Consider the following 18,928-nt stretch of genomic DNA (forward strand, 5'->3'; position numbering starts at 1 on the left):
ACACCAGCATAACTACATAGAAATTATCGTAGCACACCACCTAGAGAAAGAGAGGGAGGGTGTGGGGAAAACTTTCGAATTGCTTCGACGGCAGCCAGATATAAATGACCTTGAACTTTTCGGAACGTTTCAGTTTATATAGGTACGCTGACCTTGCACTTGAAACATGCTCAACGCACGTGAGGGGAATATTACTTAACTGTAGCAATGAATCGCCAACGAAGTGCGAATCGCCTTGAAGTTTTTAATCCTGCTAGGAATAAATCAGGAGAGCACGTTCTCCAAAACGTAACAAAATTTCCCTGTACTTAAATCTTGATAAGCAAGTTGCTCTAGAAGTGGGCTACTATTAAGCAAGTTGCTCTATAAGTGGGCTACGTTAGCTTCGAATAACTAATCACAATGCACGGAAGCAATAAATTAATTATTCGCTTCAGCAAATCTCTCTCTCTTTCTATATATATATAAATATATATATATATATATATATATATATATATATATATATATATATATATATATATATATATATATATATATATATATATATATATATATATATATATATATATATATATATATATATATATATACACCCATTTGCAAAAACGTTGGCTGCAGATAGATAGATAGATAGATACTCGAAATTTAATTAGAATTGCATATGTTGTGTAATATGATTGAAATCCCATGCAAATGCAATCATATGCAATTCTAATTAGACTTCGAGTATCTATCTATCTATCTATCTGCGGCCAACGTTTTTGCAAATGGGTATATATATATATATATATATATATATAATATATATATATATATATATATATAATATATATATATACATATATATATATATATATATATATATATATATATATATATATATATATATATATATATATATATATATATATATATATATATATATATATATTTTAGTATGCAATTGTGTAGACCTAGATGTTGAATAATAAACATTTAGAAGCATTTATAAAATTTTTCGTGCGTGTGCCTACGAAAAACGCGTGACTGGAAAGCAACTTTATGCATGTGGACTCCTCAGCGGGAAATAGGGCTGGCTCTTGTCAATTTCACTTACAAGTTTAATGCTCTTTGAATGATGACAAACAAAGCGACATCAAGGCATCTTTGATAAAAAAATTCGTTTTTGCTAGGAGTTATTTAATGTATGTATATCATAATTTACCTGAATTCGTGTACACGTGTGTATAGAGGACCAGAATAATTAAACAATAACCTGTTTTAGGCTGACTTATTTACTATAAGTTGCATGGTGATAGCCCGAATTTCCGCATCCGGTAGATTAGAGATTCATAATTATTTATTTAATATAGTGCTACAATTGTGACCTACTTAGCGGACAGTCGGGCATATACAATCTACAAAAAATTACCTACTTAACTTAAGCTTTTCCAATGAATTCTCAATCTCATGCATATTTGGCCTATTTAGTTCTGAAATGTTCTTACACGAGTGATAAAGTGCAGAAAGTTCCCTATTTTCGAGGCTGTGGCTGACGACTTTCATTAAATATCCAAATGAATAAACATCAGTGCGTACTGTTTGTTTCCCTCCACCAGATTTAAGTTCTGGTGCCAAGTATGGGTACTTCCTCTCATACGTTTCTCGCTCCTTCTCGCCAAATTCTGGGTAGCTCTTGCCATTGTTAGCTGCAGTTGCTTTGCCAAAGTCAATGAGAACTGCAGTAAAGCATTTGCCGTGCTTCTCTATGACCACGTTATTCGTCTTAATATCGTTGTGAATTATATTCTTCTCGTGAATATAACAAATGGCCATAGAGAGGTCGTGCAATATGGCCAACCAGTGTGGACGAAGGTCGGAACTTACAATGTTTTCAGACAAGGCAGTGCACATTGTAGTAGATAGTAAGGCGTCTTCAGTTTCGACACTGTGGTAGGTTGTAATGATGAGAAAAGGACTTTTCTGGAAACAGACGCCGAGAAGCAAAGGGAGATTAGGATGACGTAGGCTATGTAGTATCTCAGCTTCTCTGGTGATTTTCTCGTTTAAACTTTCGCTCTTTATTTCTTTGACTGCCACTTTGAGAGATCCATACTTTGCCAAAAAACAGTTTCCAAATGTTCCTTCCCCGACTTTTCCATCTACATGTAGATGCTTTCTGTCAAGTTCTATTAATTTTGGTTGGCATTTCGTCTTAGTTTCCTCTTGGCTTTTTTTCCATCGGTAGTGGAAGTACACTGCATGCTTGTTCAGACGACTGTTTTCCTCTTCTAGCTTTTTAATACTTTCTAAATGTGTAGGATTTTCACCGCTTGTATGCCTAACCTCGTTCGCTAAACCAGTGCCAATGGTATCATTCGAAATGTTGTTTGTTTGTTTGCTTCCTTCATCCTTCGCCAATTTACGCAATTTTCTTTTTATTACTCGTCTACGACGAGTATTTTCCCTCCTATTGCCGAGAGAGCGCATATGATGAGCATTATTTGATTTGTTTTTCCTTTCCATTGGATAAATGTCACTGCCTGCATGAACGATTAAGTTCTATCTTCACAACCATGCATATCACAATTTAATTGCATGCATATGGCACAATTATCACAATATAATTGCAAAATCATGGCCAATTTCCGCTTAGGTGTAAAGTTTGGCTAATTGGATTCAGTCCTTTCAATTTTAGGGCCTGTTTATATGGAACGTGTAATCCCGACTAGGCGAAACAAACACACTCTGTTTATACACTATACCCGATTTGCATGGCCATGACATCAAATTAGCCATGTGAAGTCATGTAAAACTCTCCTTAAACCTTTTTTGCGTTTACCTTTGGTTGATATAAACATATAACACCTCATACACGTCATAAATTTTGACAGATAAAGATGCAACAGAGTGTTGATACATCAAAACACCATGTTTATAGCCTTTGATTATGTACAAATCTTGTACAAATTGATTTATAATTCATACTTACGCCTGTTGGCGCTTTACCAAAGGCGGGCACATTTTATCTAAAGGACCGTTTACACTACACGCAATTTATTGACACGGCACGGCTAAAACGGCCCAATTTTATTGTTGTTCAGACTACCAAAACAAAGACCGGGCATATAAATATAAATAAATTAAGAGTAGTGTAAACTTGTGCTTAGGTCGTGTATAATTTGTTTCAAACATTCATACAGATATCATGCGTCAACAAGAATTTTATTGGCAGAATACTGTTTTTTTGTCAGCATACATATAAATGATATAATGGATAATTTCATGCATAAATTATACTCTATAGTAGCTACAATCATGAAATATCATCAAGTTTGGTGTCATTTAAGCCCGATTCACACTACACTCAATTTATTGGCACGGCAGGACTAAAATGGGTATCCGTGTCGAATTAATATTATTAGTGTCCAGACTACCAAAACAAAGGCCGGACACTAATAAAATGGGTACCCATTTTAAATCGTAGTGTAAACAGAGCTTTAAAACAAGAAATGTTTTTATTCCTGCAATATGCAGATTCGTGTACATTTTGCTTGAATACTATTTTCATGGAACATTTCATCTTTCATGTGTACAAATGAAAACAGACATAGCAGTATGAAAGCGATAAAAAATTCGCATCAAATATAACAAAATAAACCGAAAAATATATATCTACGTTTCGATTTAAGTCGACCCTTTTAGATCAAAACATCCTAGAGTTTTTTTTGTCTATATTAAGCAGTTGTTTCACTACATTTGATGTTAATTGTTTTCAAGGTGTTATTGAAAAATTATTATAATCATCGATAATCAGGTTTGCGAGTTCTTTAATACAATGTTTCCACCAAGCAATGCCAGGTAATGCTATTTTTTGCCACTATTCTAGTATTATTATTCTATGAGTTCTGTTCCTTACTATTCTGCAGCCCACTTCTGTTGTAAAGGATTAACAATTAAAACATTCTCGAGTTGGTTTCCGAGGAGTGGAACTTTACCTTGAACAGGACAGAATCTTCCAAAAATTCGTCCAACAGGTAAAAATGATGCTGGACCCGAATCTTCAAACATATCTCTACACCATACTTCCAATGGCGACTTGAAATAGTTTTTGTGGTCCTTAAACCATGAAACACATGCCAGAAGATACGTTTCTTGTTTTTTCTCACCATTGGCGCGATTAAATTCAAGAGTGTGCTTTAGGAAGAACCTTACTATAGCTGGCCGGAAATGTGGGTCATTACAAAGAGCTATATTGTTATCATGAAACCAAGACGCCGTGACGTGGTTAGCCCTTGGTGATTTACAGCATGATGAGTCGTAAATTTCACCATATATTTTCATTCTTTCCACTTGCAGATAACTGGAAGACACATAAATCTCGTCAGTTTCTTCGTTTACGGGTAAAATAGACTTGTACATATTCTTTAGGTCCTCGCAATCCTCTTCGTCTAAGACTTTGGTTTTAAATGGGGGAATAGGTTCCTGAGTTGCGTTATCTTCTTCCCACGAGACGTCGCGTGGATGAACCTGGCTTATGTGGCATCTCGTTTGGAAACCTGCGCTAAAAACCTGTTTTAATGTCCCTGAAAGCTTTTCATTTTCACTGCTAACCAAGTTTGCAAAGTGCTTCAAGAACATCGGATATTCTTGGTGGTTGATGCTGACGAAAGATAGTCTTCTTCTAAAAACTTTTTCATCATTTGGACTGGAACCGCCTTGTTGTTATGCTGGTATCCACCAAGAATTCCGTTGTACCTTTCGAAAGAAAGCACCAAAAGCATAAACTGGACCGTAATCCTCAATACATTGCGCGAGGTGTCCATGTAGATGCATGTTTGGGGTCACAAACTCCTCGGAATAGAGGCTTTCGGCCTTGTTACAAAATGCAAGTAAATTCTGATCCGCTTGTTTTAATTCACTTCGATTTATCGTTCTTGCGCACATCAGCCGACAAGCAGAAACAAAAAGCATCCAACACTCATAATGGGCTTTAGGCAGAAAAGTGGACAAGATGTAAGGTGAATACACCAATGTCCAATTCTTCCACTGGTCAGCAGTCATCCCAGAGGAACCAGATTCTATTTTGTTTGGAATTCGTCCTAAATCTGGAGGGACAACGATTTCATCAATGTGGACTTGGATCTTTTTCAGATCATCCTGCTTTAACAGTCCTAAATCTACCCATTTATGGAATAAACATTTTGCTGTGCCTAATAGCAAGTTATGCATAGGATCTATCACGACAAATCGTACACCATCATAGTACGGTAGTCTTAATAGTTCAGTGTATCGACTACCAAGAGAGCTTTCAAGTTTCTTTCGTTGACTGGATGACGTACATTTCAAAGTTTTTTTCGCATTTTTGCGATGAGATATTGAGTCCCGTTTTGGCCAGGAATTTCTTGCAAAGCCCGAATAATTTGGTTTTGCACCGAAGTGTTTTACAGGGAACTCTTTTAGGCACCTCGAGCAACCACGGGTAGCGTTATGTGCCATAAACCCCGCAACTTTTCTTGCTGCCGGAACATCGCAGGCAATACATAGAAGAGCGACACGTACAAAAAGCATCTCCAGCCTTGGTGAAACATATGTCCTTTCCAAAGCGTCAAAAGTTCGTCAACGGCTGGCTTGAGAATGGAATTTAAATCGTGTTTGGGTTCACCTTCAATGAGACCGAGTAACACTACATTTTCTCTCTTGTATCTTTCTTGTCGCGGCAAATTTGCGAAAACACAGTAAATAGCTCCTACAGATCCTGGTGCATGCTTGAATGGGTTAAACCAGTCAACATTCATGATTAATGCGAGGTTGTTCCGATCTTTTAGAAAAGGTTGTTCTTCAAAGGTCTGAAAGTCCTTCCAAACTTTGCCGTCATGAATGTCACACATTTCTTCTAATTCAACATCATTTTCAGTCTGCCTCCATTGATTACATATTTCGAAAAAGTTCTTTCGAAATATAAACTTTTTTAGCGAGCTGAACAGGCTTCGGTACACGTAGACTTTTCGAGGATATCAAAAAACATTTCCGGTCTTTCCTCTCACTTTCAACCATGTGATTGAGCAAAGGTTGATATCGCCTTTGGGTAATCCAAGTGTCGTTGAACTAAATAGCGCCACGCGTTCAAGTGCTTCGGAGTCCTCTTGCCGTTGTAACGAGCTATCCGCCGATCTAGAAGGAACCAAACTCGATATAGCAATCGCTGAATCGAATCATGAAAAAAGGATTGAAAAGAATTCCCAAGAAATTAGTAAAATGAAGTCAGGGGTCGATAATATACTTAATCAAATGGATAGCATTATTATTCAAATAAACAGTTTGAAAGAAGCTAAATCAACAGCCGACGTCGACGAGTATTCGAATTACCAACTGCAAAACAATTTAAAAGTTAAGAAGAGAGAAGGCACTTACAAAATTTGATAAAAATAGCTACAATTAGGAACATTTAAGTAAACCTGCCCCAATTAGAGACACCCAACTACCAAAACTCTTCCTATCAAATGTGAGGGCTATATCTAATAAAATTGATGAATTGGATGTCGTTTTAAAAACAAACGAGGTAGATCTGGCTGGAATAACTGAGACTTGGCTAAATTCAAATGTTCCTGACAGCTGTGTACACATTTAGGGTTATGCTTTAGTTCGAAATGACTGTGTTGAGAAACGGGGCGGAGGAGTTTGCGTATTTGTCAAATCTTCAATACCCTTCGTGACCCTTCCAAACCTAGATTGTCCTAACCATGAGTGTTTGTGGATTAAACTGAGACCTTACCGGCTTCCCAGAGGAATTTCATGTATTATTGTTTGTGTAGTATACCACCCACCTCAAGCAGATGACAGCGAATCTTAGCAATTCTTAGAGAATTTAATAACGAATCGTTGGTGATGTTCCTAAATAGAGCATATCGGTTGCTACATAAAAATGGTGCAGAAGGCGACTTCGTCCTTAGGATACCACATGTCGGGTGTAGTCATTTCATGCATATCGTTCATAAAAATTTGAGTGCCATAGGGCGTCAAAGGCGGAATAGAGAAAGCAATGTTGATCGCCGCGAAAAAGTTTGGTATCGTTTCAACATGTATTGCATGTCCCTTCTTGTGAATTCTACAACTTTGGATGAATTCGATATGATTTTAGTAGATATATGTGTTTGCCTAATGAATAGGTTCCTTGATGATCAGGTCCAAATATCGTACGATAGGATTGTCGGAAGAGTACAAAAGATGGGTTCGAAGACAATAGACGACATCGTGGAAAACGTCGAGAATCATGTAGATACAACTTCAACGGATGACGCCTGGGAAACAGCGTTAACTATATCAGAGAATTCTTTTGACAGTCACTTTGAAAATCTGTTAAATCCAATTATCGGACAGATCGTTATGGACAACACTAAAAACGTAGATGCAGCGTTGAATAGAAGCTGGTGCCCTGAGTTTTTTAAATTCATAAGATCATACGTTGGTGAGATGCCGTTGTGGTCTGGAGTTTTGTTAGGATCGCTAGATAGGTACAAGATGAAAGGAAATCCAGATTCGTTTGAAACTAAAAATGACCAAAAATGGTTAAATATTGAATCCAAAAATGCAAAATCGGAAGGTTATATAGAGGCCTGGATGAGAAATTTGAAGCAGGAGGATTTTCCTGGCAAAAAACGACTGACGCTTTTGCCATGGAAAACTACAAGAGAATAAGAAGAAGGCAAGGAAACTCCAAGACAGTTAATTGATGCTATTAGGTATCTTAATTTCGATAATAAATTTACAACCATATGAACCAGCACGTGCGTTGTATCTTGGTGATAGAAGGACAGTAAATACTAAATATTTTGCGGTTGGTCTTATAAGTGGCACACTTTGCGATGACTGAAAAGAATTGTTACTATGAAATTTTTAATTATCTTTGTGATGGTAGCTATCCTAGTAGTGCTGGAAAAGATAAAAAAAATCTTAGAAAGAAAGCCGAAAAGTTTTTGTTTTGAAAGACGGCGCCTTGTTTTATGGTGGCAAAAACAATAGCCAGGCCCATGAAAAGCGAGATGTTTGAAACGAGCGGCTTATAATTTTATCTAAATATTGGGGGGTCCGAATCGCGCGCGGGGGGGTACGTATCCGCTAGCGGATATGGACCGGGGGGGTCCAAATCCGCTAGCGGATATGGACCGGGGGTCCATATCCGCGGGGGGTCCAAATCCGCTGTGACACCGGGCATAAAGACCTAGAAATACCTCGTGATCTTCAAGTCAATTTAGATATCGTGTACGTAGTATGTATAGCAAAACATTCAACAAAAATATCTGTTTGTAACTATGTTTCCGCTTTTTAATTTCATTGTTATTTTAATGATTTTGTCGTGAAATACGCAAACGGGAGACAAAATTATATTGTCATTTAATTAATCAATGCACCCGTTCCTGTTGTATCAAACTTTACAAATGTGGATTCTTTCCGGCAAGGTGAAGTGAACGAGATTCAGATGATTCATATTTTATCATATCAGGATTTGAATTTCGCTCTTAAAGAAATTAATGAATGAAGGAACTGAAGAGAATTTGGAAGCAAACAAAAGATGTAAAGAAAAACAAATAATAATGAGCCAGGAGCCTCATATTTGACATGAATCACCCACTAAATGTGGGACGCCACACCACCTTATAATTGCTCAAAGTGAAGCATAAGGTTAACAAAATTACAAGAACTTCCCAAGCTATAATTAGAGCTAGGGACACGTTCTTCAGTGTGACTTGAGGCCAAACACCATGAAACAGAGGAAGCACTTTCTGAGATAACCTGAACATTGCTCAATTCCTAGTACAAGTTGATGTGTGCAAAGTGTGGATACATATCCGGCCCCAGCTTGGCTTCTTTAAAATTGACGAGCGTCTAGCCCTGCATAGTAATTTGTTCCATATTTTTCAAAAATGTCATCCATGTACTGTGGGGATCATCACCAGTAAGGATCTCCGTAGTTCTTTGTTTATAATTGACGTCCATAAGGAGTATTATTCATTTCAAACAAGTTGGGTATTGCATTAACACATTCGAAATCTATATTTTCCACCTTCGCGTTTTCTTGACAGCAACTTTTTCTGTAAAATAGTTGTTTTAGCTGACTCGAGGTACAGTATATTGTTTTATAAGATGACCCATTCCTGTGTGTTGTTGTTGTTGGAATTGTGACTGTATACTGAATAATATATGCAAAATCTGAACTTATGTTCAGTTATACATAGTATCTTTCATCGCGGTCGATCAATGATAGACTGAGTTGGTATAGTTGTTGATGGTGGTTCATGTTGATTATAGAAGCGCTAGTTTAAGCACGGGTGTAGGTTTGGCAAGGTGGTGGAGGTATTTCTTACATGGGTTGAGATATTCTGAGTTCTTATGAACTATAATGAGGGGTTGAATGCGTAGGTGAAACGTTCCTCTAAAATCCCAGAGTAACCATCGGTAACATTTACCACAAGGAGTAAACTGGGGAAGCGATATTCGGTTTACAATGGTGATCGATTAGGGGAGATTCCTAAGATAAAGGTGGAAATACTTCTTTTACTGAAGTTCAAGAGACAGAAAACCACTTGAACTCTATCCTCAGAAAGAATGTCCAGTTAGTCCAGTGGTTGTATTGGAGGTTATACAACTTAGAGTTCCAAATATAAAATTGTGTTCTTGATACACGATGTTCGCAAAATCTTTTTGGTGTCACTAATGAACTCTTTTCAATCCGTATACGTCTTTCCAATCCGTATACTTTTTCTTTCCAGAAAATATTTACAAGAGATTTTTCTGTTATACACCCCAGTGCCATTATGAGGCGTTGTAGCTGGACCAGGAAGAATCGAGTATGTTCTCCAGTGGAATTCAGGTTGAAATCATTTTGCCTCTTCACGGACAAAACTAAATAAGTTTTTTCGCCGAGAACACACTTTTTGCAGCACAAAAGAGGAAGAGTTAAGGAGTTTTTAATAATAATAAGCACGTATACACGAACAAGTCACCTAATTGAAAACGCGAACAGAAGAACGGACACACAATACAATAGAAATATTAGTTATCAAAACATAAATTTCGAAAATACACAAGGACGCACATCACGTACATGTAGGAGGAGAAAAAAAGTACACAACATACATCGTGAAAGGTAAGCAACATAAAGTTTAAATTGATAATAGACATTCAGGCAAAGATCGAACTGAACACAACAAGAATTTTAGTTCTAATGCAGTAAATATTTTAGGATTCTTGATTGTTTCTCTGAAGACACGATCACTTCAATAATTTCAATTCAAAATGTTTTCAAAGACTGTTGAAATAAGTATCTTTCAAATACGCACGTAAGTAAAGTGTTAATTTCCTATTTTGAAATGGAAAAGAACCCAGTCAAAGCCTTTGTATTTAAATTTACGAATCCCGCATAAAAGAATCCACATTTGCACAAGTATACTATTATGGAAAGTGTCGTTCCAAGGAACGGTTAGATTTTTTATAAAAAACGAAAATTTTTTATGGATAAGTTCAATCAATGTATTGGCAAAATATTAAAATTAATAAACCATTAAAATTTATTTCCGGAGTATTACTAAAAAAGCTATTTTTTGTGAAATGTCTTGCTCCATAGGCTAACATCACGTTCGTCAAATGAAAAGGTGTAAAACAAATAAATATTAAACATTTTTGAAACGTTTTTTGAAAGTTTTTTTTATTATTCAGTCACAAACTCCGGTCGAAATATATGGGATAACGTATGATAAAGCTTGTCTTACTTAAATCAAATTCCAACCTTTCTGGAATCGGAAATGAAAAGAAAAGAAAGGAAAAATCCGGGTGACATGATTCGGCCTATAAGTACTTTCTGTTCTATCATGTGTATCCGATATTGTAAATGCTTTGTTGTTAAACATCTTTTTCTGTTCGACCAACTGTCGAACAAAATGTTATTGTCAAGGAACGACCAAATTTAAATATTAAAAATAAGGGGATGTCATTCATGAAGGAGTGGTACTCCAAAAAGGATTGGCTTTGTGGCAGCTTAATTTTAGAAAAATTGTTCTGTTGGGCATGCCTTTTGTTCTGTCCGGTATTATTAATAATGTGAAATTTTTCTTACTATATCTTTATAATAAATGTTAGTGGTGGTAGTCGATATATTGGAGAGCTAGGAATAAACACCAAATACCCCGGAAAGGAGCTCATCGTTGCCGTTTCCTGAGAAATTTTCGAGAGAGGTAGAAAAAGCAATAAAGGAAGGTTCGGTCATAGAAGTTCGGAAAAAAATTGTCAAAGATGAAATTATTTTACAGAAGAAAGACAACTGGGATTAAAAATGGTAAAATACCCCGTAAGAAGGAGCAAGAGAATTCAAGAAAAAAAAAGACAAGAGAGGAGGAGGTATCATCCCCAATAAACGAAGTTCAAGAATTAAAAAAGAGAGACAAGGTGGTGATTTCATGAGACCATTGATACCAAAAGTTAGCCAGCCTTGCAATTTCTCTGTAAATTTGAAATCCAGGATGGCAAATTTGCTGAGTTTGTGACTTGTTTTTCATGTATTGTGTCGTCATTAATAAATTGTTTCTTAACAAATCATATTGTATACTTCTTTTTATACTATTAAAATCTTTTACGTTTGTATCTGTATATTCAAAAAGCTCACTGACAATCATTGCTTGTCACGTAGAAATCCCGTCTTACGTATACTTATCAATGAAAAAGTCCTTTCTTAAATATTTAGGGTAAAAATCTAATATCAAGCTCTAATTACGCCTTATTACGGTGGAAATATCGAATTGCTGAGGACATTGAAATATTACAGACTGCATGCGTTAAACGTATTTTGCCTCAAGATATCAACTTACTTTTCATTCGAGCTTCTAATCATTGCCATTTTACTGGCTTACTAGAAATACATGCATGCAGCAACCCCTCGCCTCAGTTAAACGAAATTAAGAATAGGGATGATTATTTAACATGATAGTTATGTCGTGGTATGTGAGAAAAGAAGTATGGAAATGTTTTTTTGGAAGTGGAAGCACTGTAGCCATAGCAACTTGTTACGGCCGTATATTTTGGTTTATAAAGTTTAGTTTACCCTCATATTTTTGGGAAAAAAGGGCAAAAATACGACAAGATTCTTAGCATTTTTTGAAGTTAAGTTATTCATCTATAATCAGTATTATGGTAAATTATTTTAATTATTACTTTTCATTGAAATATAACATCAGACGTCTCGTACAACTTCCGAAGTTTTGTTACGTCTCGACTGGTTTTTGCACGCGAATATATTTATTTGATTTTCTTTTTGTCATTATAAAAACGGAGTTTATAATGAAATGATAATGTCGTCGATCACATAACACATTCAGATTTATAGTGAAATACATTTTAGCATATTTAGTTGTGTTTAAACTGAAAAGAATGACTTTTTAATAAATGTGGCCGGGTGAGAAATTATGAAGTGTAAAATCTTCCCACTCACTAAAAACCAGTCTTCAGTCGTTTAATTTTAGCCTTCTTGTCTTAGCCAATCAGAAAGTTATTGATTACCAAGTCTTCTCTCGTTTAATTTCAGCGCACGCGCATAACTGGCAAAAAGGTCGAACGTCCACCGTTGACCGTCCACTTTCATTTCGCTATGTTCTCACGGGTTCCGGGTGTAATCCTAATCTCCGGGCGAAATTAGTACCCTCGCACGGCGCTTCGCGCCGGCTCGGGGAAAAATGGATGGAAAAGTAAAACTGTAAAATATATTCCCTTCAGGTTCTCCTTTGAAAACAAGACTTCAAGGTAATTAAAACCAGGCATGGCAACCACAACACCTTCATCATATCGTATTGCGAAGAAAATTACCCGCCACTACAATCATATCTCGTTTTTACGTACATGTAAGTCTTTGAAATTAATACCTAATGGTCTACGCGCAACATACTCTTTTGAAAACTTAAAATAGAGAAGAATAATTAATCATAGATAATATAGACTGATTGATAATTGTATCAATCCCCAATTTACACTAACCTTACTATATAAGACAATGAAAGTGCATACAATGTATCATGGAGGAAAAACAAAAGATTTCATCGATGATATAAATATTGCTTCCTTGCTGACTCAATTGTGGTGGAACAGTAAGTGATACCCTTGTTGTTGTACGTGGAGTTCTTATGATGATCTGTGTTTAGCAAACTTGGTTTCTGTCTACTTTTTAATCCCAGATTTTGTATTTTGTGTGGTCAGTTGTATTTTGAAAATGATCCTGTCGAACTAAAGTGTCAGTATAGTTGAGTAGTTGGTAATAAGTAACTGCATCTGGTTGTAGGCAATGCTACCAAAAATACAGTCTATCATTCCTATGAATTCCTATGATATTATTTAATAATCAGGATTGACTTCTTAAACATAATAATTCAATTTATTCTGATATAGGGCTCATAAAAGAATATCCCGCTCTTTGACTTATTTATTACAGAGGTAAGTTTTCAGCATTCATAAATCATGTATGATACTTGTTGGAATGATAGTGAGTCATATCTGATAAATGGAATTGGAAATGCAATTATGTATCGCGATTTCGTAATCAAATTGAAGTCTTCAACACATTGTTTGCAAATATTTTACCAGGAGAAAAAAATGAAAGCAGTTGCTCATCCACAAACCTAACACTGCTCATTGTCACGGCGGTGGTACTGATATTCTTTTTTCTTCCGGTGGGTTTTATCGTCTACTGGTGTACGAAAAAAAATTATCTGCAATGTCAGGGAGAAGGATTACTGGGCGCTCCCGCCAGGGCAACGACGATACAAGCAATTACATACAGGTAAAGTAATCGCTGCACACAGGGATAGTTTATGAATAAGTTTCATAGATAAGATTGTTAGTCTGGGGCCGGTTTTTCGAAGCCAGAGATCAAATACGTTCCCATCTAAGCTGAACACACATCATATGCAATTCATTTGCAATTATTATGCATGCAGTTCTTTTGGAAATTGAACATTCAAGTCTCTTATCAGTTCACCGTTTAAGCTAAACATCTTTCTTGGGTAGGGGCGTAAGCGAATCGTTGTAAGGGCGTCAATATTTTAAAACTTCCGGCTGCATGTCATTTTCATCATTATTGCCATAGTATCCTGCACAGAATGTTTTGCACAAACCTTGTCTCGATTGACACTGGCGGCCTGGCCCCGCCAATGTTCTTGCTGGCCCCCCTTCCCCAAAATCCTGGCTACGCCTCTGCCCGTGTGATTCAATTTTTTGATTGAAATTCAATGCACCCCGAAACAAACATTGAATACTGTTATAAAGTACTGTTTACAGGTCAGCTCCTGCAAAATCAAACCTCTTCTTTTCTTATGAAACTCGTGGAGCTGCTCACTCCTGAAGGTAGGCCAAACTGGAAAGATCTAGCGGCAAATTTTGGCGATTTCGCTTACGAGGAAATCGCGAACTTCGGAGTTGGCAAAACTACAGTGGAGACCAAAATCACGTCAACCATCGACAAATTATATAGATGTTGTCTCAACATTAAGAAGGAAGATGTGGCGACGTACATTGCCGATTGTGTAAGCCAAATAACAGACACTACACTTGTGTAGACAATTGGCCTTTTTTGACAGGCGATATCCGCCGTTTCCTGCATGCCTATATGGGTACCAAGTGAGCACACGACTTCGTTTCGACGTGGAATTTTGGTTGAACTTTTGTCGCGACGTCGATCATCAGCGGGAAATCGACGTTGTTTCCACGTCAAGGTCATTTCCACGACGTCGAATCAATGTCGCTTGTCAACGTTGTTTCAAGGTTGAAACATGGTCGATACGTAGTTATATACGTACAGGGTCGTTCGGCAACCAAAAATCGACTGGCTTTCAATATTGCCGCATTGCCGTGTTAACACAACCTACGACTTCAACATTGCCGTGTTAACAAACCTACGACTTAATTTTTTACGGCGAATTGGTTAGCTGATAGTGTCTGATACTGTATAAAATATTTCGAGAAATTTGTACGTTCTTGAAAAAAGCGTTAATGCAGGATTCCGGGAGTCGGTTTGTAGTATAGTTTACAGCTATAGCCCGTGGACAGACACATTAAAATAAACAATTGGCCGTGGAAAAAATTATTGTTCCTTATACTTAGCTCTTTGACTCGAGTTCGTTTTTCCGGAGCAAGAGATTTAAGGGGCGGCTGCCATTCTGCGAAACACAGATTGGATAATCTTTATTTGTTTGTTATTGTTGACTGGCATACCAAGAGAAGTTTTTGGAAGGTAAGATGAGTGGATAGATTCATAAACATTCCGATGCCTAATGAGTTAGCCCATTAACAGGCAAAAAACCTTTGTCGACCCCCAGCGTCGCTAGCTGCAGGCCGTATCACCCTAATCGGGAACCTGCGCACAGGTAGAGCGGTTTTGAAATGGGCTGTTGATGTTTCTCCTGCTTTCAACATGCGACCTATACTATAGTTCGGTATATTGTTCATTTTTATTATTAAGAACATTTACGACACAAAATTTGCATAGCTGGGCTGGCTACGTCGCTGCGAACGACGCGATCATAACGCCTAGTAGGCGTCTTGTTATATATTGTTCGTTAAAATTTCTATAAGATTTTCAAGTGACTTTTTTGAAAATGTGCCTCAATAAGGGTTGATATGGGAACCTTAAATGAAATGCTTTAATTAATATTATACAGTGTATAAAACAATAAATATTAGAAAAATTGACTAAATGTGAATGCCTATCATTATCTATTGTTTAGTAACCCATGCATAAGGTGAACTAAACAAAATGTTGACATCATTTTGCCTTTGTTTATGTAATTTCAAATTCAATAGAAAAAGTGATCGAGGTTATGATAATTATAAACTTTGTTGTTTTTGTTTAGTGGATGTTAATTTTTAAACGATACTTAGGAAAACATGAAGACAGTTTAATCATTCAAAATTCAACTTTTGTTTTACTTTTACTTTTGTTTAGACAGCACTCAAAAGACTGTATAAGATTTTCAAAACATAGAAACCGCGAAGTGTTTTACTTTGACGGACATAGCGTGGCTAGGCAAGGTAACCGCATTGCGCATTTGCTAACCAAATTCACGCATTTGATGTAAATCTTTGCACTGAAACGGAAAATGACAACTTGTTTTTGCCAGAAGGTCTTTTACAAAATAACAACTTGAATGACCTTCCGTTTTGAAACCAACATTCCGGCCCCTTAAAGGCGATATTTTTTCTTTACATGACGAAATTCTATAGGTTCGAAACTTTATGATAAATCTAAACTAATAGAAATCACATTAACAAATTACAAACGCATTGCAATAAAACTAAACGCTGTAATTTATGCCCTCCAAGAAATCTATAATCATATGTCATCCTGAATTAAGCTCTTTGAACTAGCGTAATGAACTTGTTTCCACACGCCGGCATCGAAAGAAGTTTTTACTAACCCAGTTTAACCAATTACATGCAACATGACCTAATTAAATCTGCATCTCTTATATGCAGTCGTTGATGAGTGTGGCAAGCTTAACGCTTGCAGTACTAAACAGTTCTGTAGTGAATAAGGCACTGTGAAATGAGGAATGTGGAATGAGGAACAAAAGGCTTTATACGTTTTAGAGCACCTATACCTGAGGCAACTTTTTTGCACAATTTTCTAATATGAATTTTCCAAGACATATTTTCATCAATATATGTACCAAGAGATTTTGAAAAAGTAACTTGTCTAATTGGAACATTATCAATTGACAGAGGAGAGGAGAAGAACTTTCTGGGATTGCCTGATTATTTATAAGTAAAGAAATATGTGTGAAGTGTGATAAATACATTAAAACTCTAACTAAGCATCGTATCTGAGATGTATATATAATAAAACTATGCATTTCACGATCCATGTTGGCAAAAACAACTAACTAATGCGTTATAGTATAGGTATAAACATTATAGTATTCGCTATACTGTGAAAAAGTGATATGATATATACAAATTCGCCATTTTTCTGCCATATAGCTATATCGGCCATATCGCTTTTTAGACTGTAGTTATACATGCTTTCATTTTGAGAGCACACGACTACACAGTCATACTAGAAATACATGCATGCAGCAACCCCTCGCCTGAAGGGATAAACATATATTTCCATAATTTAAATTCGTATAAGTAAATGACTATATGAAGTACAATAAAGTATACTATATAAAGTCGACTCTCGAGCTATCAAATTCAACTATACTGTTAGCATAATTCATTAATTGTGCTGCGAATAGTTTTAAATATTCTACTACAATTTTTAGCGAAATTTCAATTTCTTAAACACATTCACCTTTAAAAATAAATGTTTTCCCAATCAAAATAATTTTAACGAAATTGACAAATAAATTTAAGAGGTGTCAATACGTTTGTTGATAAATCCACAAATTAAACTTACAAAATACTTGTAAGTGTTTTAAAATACAAAATCTAACCATTTACCTGTTCAAAAACACTCTAAAAATGCTTCAAAATCGTAGATTTTTTACCATCCCTTTGAATCAAAGTTTTTCTATCCGAAAGCATCTTGTCGGGAACTGACCAACAGATAAGCACTAAAAATACCTTTAGGGCAGGCACTTAACAATGCACAAACTGCACAATATCATATATCACATTAATTAAGGGAAGGGGTTTAAATTGAGTTAGTGAGGGTGTGACACGCGAGAAGTGCGGACGAAGACTTAGTGAATTTAATACATTTTCTTTACTAAATATTGTTGTTTGAGACTTTGTGATTTGTCGGGAACATCAGTTTGGGGTCAACAAAGCATCTTTCACATTATATTTTAATCAATTTTACGACTGAATTTTTCGTATATTTTCAAGATCATCGAAATAAAAATAGTTTTTTATATTTCAAAATGTCAGTTATGTTGACGTGACCAAAATTTTAATTCAGCCAATCGCACACTTGCAAACGTTTGCTAGTTACCAGTTTTAACTCGTCTTAAACTCACGCATGCGCATAACTTACAAAACGCCCAACCTCCACGACATAATGGCGGACAACTTTCATTTCGCATTTGCATTCCCGGGCGTAACTAAAATCCAATAGTCTTATGCTGTATAATCAGATTATTGTAATCCGTACTTAAAATTGATGCAATATTTAGCTGTTATTGAAAACATTTGACCTCTGTCAGAAAAAATGGGCTCCCTGTCAATTCATATTTAACTAAAAATTTTTGGTGGTCACAAAATATCTCTAAATATTTCATCAGGATTAAGGAAATACTCTATTTCCTTCAATACTTTAGAGCATCTGCCCAAACATTAACAGTAGAAGAGCTATAACATGTTATTTGCATACGCTATCTGCGCTACACATATATACCCCGGCTGTATGAAAAAGAAGTTTTTGTTAGGTCGATATAGGAAGGACCGCGTTCCTTAATCCGAAAGTCGAGATTTCCGCCCTGTAAAGCAACTTAATACTCCATCCCGGCGCAAAGGTGCACAATTTTTTAACTAAAGGATATAGGAATAGCATGCTGCCCATATAGAACTGCGATTCTAAAGTGTCAAAATGCGCACAATTTTTCTGCAGAGCATATAGCAGTGCAGTCGCCCATATAGAAACGACAATTCCAAACGCACGCACAGGGGAGTTTATACTCACAATTGTAAAGAAAATCAATCCACATCATCTTCGAGACATCTAATTGTGACACCATTTGTGCCCCCTTCCTACGATAACCCAAGCAAGACTTCTCCAGAAACATCAAGTGTTGATGCATCAATGTAACATACATCTATTGACTCTCATGTCTGGAAAAATCTTATTTGCTTGTCCTACCTGTCTCAGCTTAGCAATTAATAAGGTTGCATCTACACTGACTACACACAAATTATACTCGCGAATTTGCATACAATAAGAAAAATTTTACGTTTTTGAGTGCAGATACACCTA

The 18,928-nt window shown here is 36.2% G+C and overlaps 1 protein-coding gene and 1 long non-coding RNA gene across 3 annotated transcripts; one reads left to right on the plus strand and one right to left on the minus strand.

The window, feature by feature from the left end:
• Positions 1-1,410: 1,410 nt before the first annotated feature.
• LOC114544434 (probable CTD kinase subunit alpha homolog) lies at positions 1,411-2,508 on the minus strand. The gene has a single exon (XM_028563081.1). It carries the CDS (start codon positions 2,506-2,508, stop codon positions 1,411-1,413), a length of 1,098 nt encoding a protein of 365 aa, XP_028418882.1.
• A 10,197-nt stretch (positions 2,509-12,705) lies between these two features.
• On the plus strand, positions 12,706-14,685 carry LOC114544435. 2 transcript variants are annotated; one of them, XR_003690421.1, is made up of 4 exons: positions 12,706-12,869; positions 13,411-13,455; positions 13,606-13,801; positions 14,299-14,685. It is a non-coding gene; the product is annotated as an uncharacterized LOC114544435 (long non-coding RNA). The 2 variants fall into 2 exon arrangements; XR_003690420.1 differs by having other exon boundaries at positions 12,706-13,455.
• Positions 14,686-18,928: the final 4,243 nt, after the last annotated feature.

Source organism: Dendronephthya gigantea, unplaced genomic scaffold, assembly GCF_004324835.1.
Source record: "Dendronephthya gigantea isolate DGI-Jeju-01 unplaced genomic scaffold, DenGig_1.0 000788F, whole genome shotgun sequence".
NCBI classification, from domain to species: domain Eukaryota; kingdom Metazoa; phylum Cnidaria; class Anthozoa; order Malacalcyonacea; family Nephtheidae; genus Dendronephthya; species Dendronephthya gigantea.

Excerpts from the sequence above, each read along its gene's own strand:
- LOC114544434 (XM_028563081.1), bottom strand. The coding sequence starts at position 2,508 with ATGGAAAGGAAAAACAAATCAAATAATGCTCATCATATGCGCTCTCTC.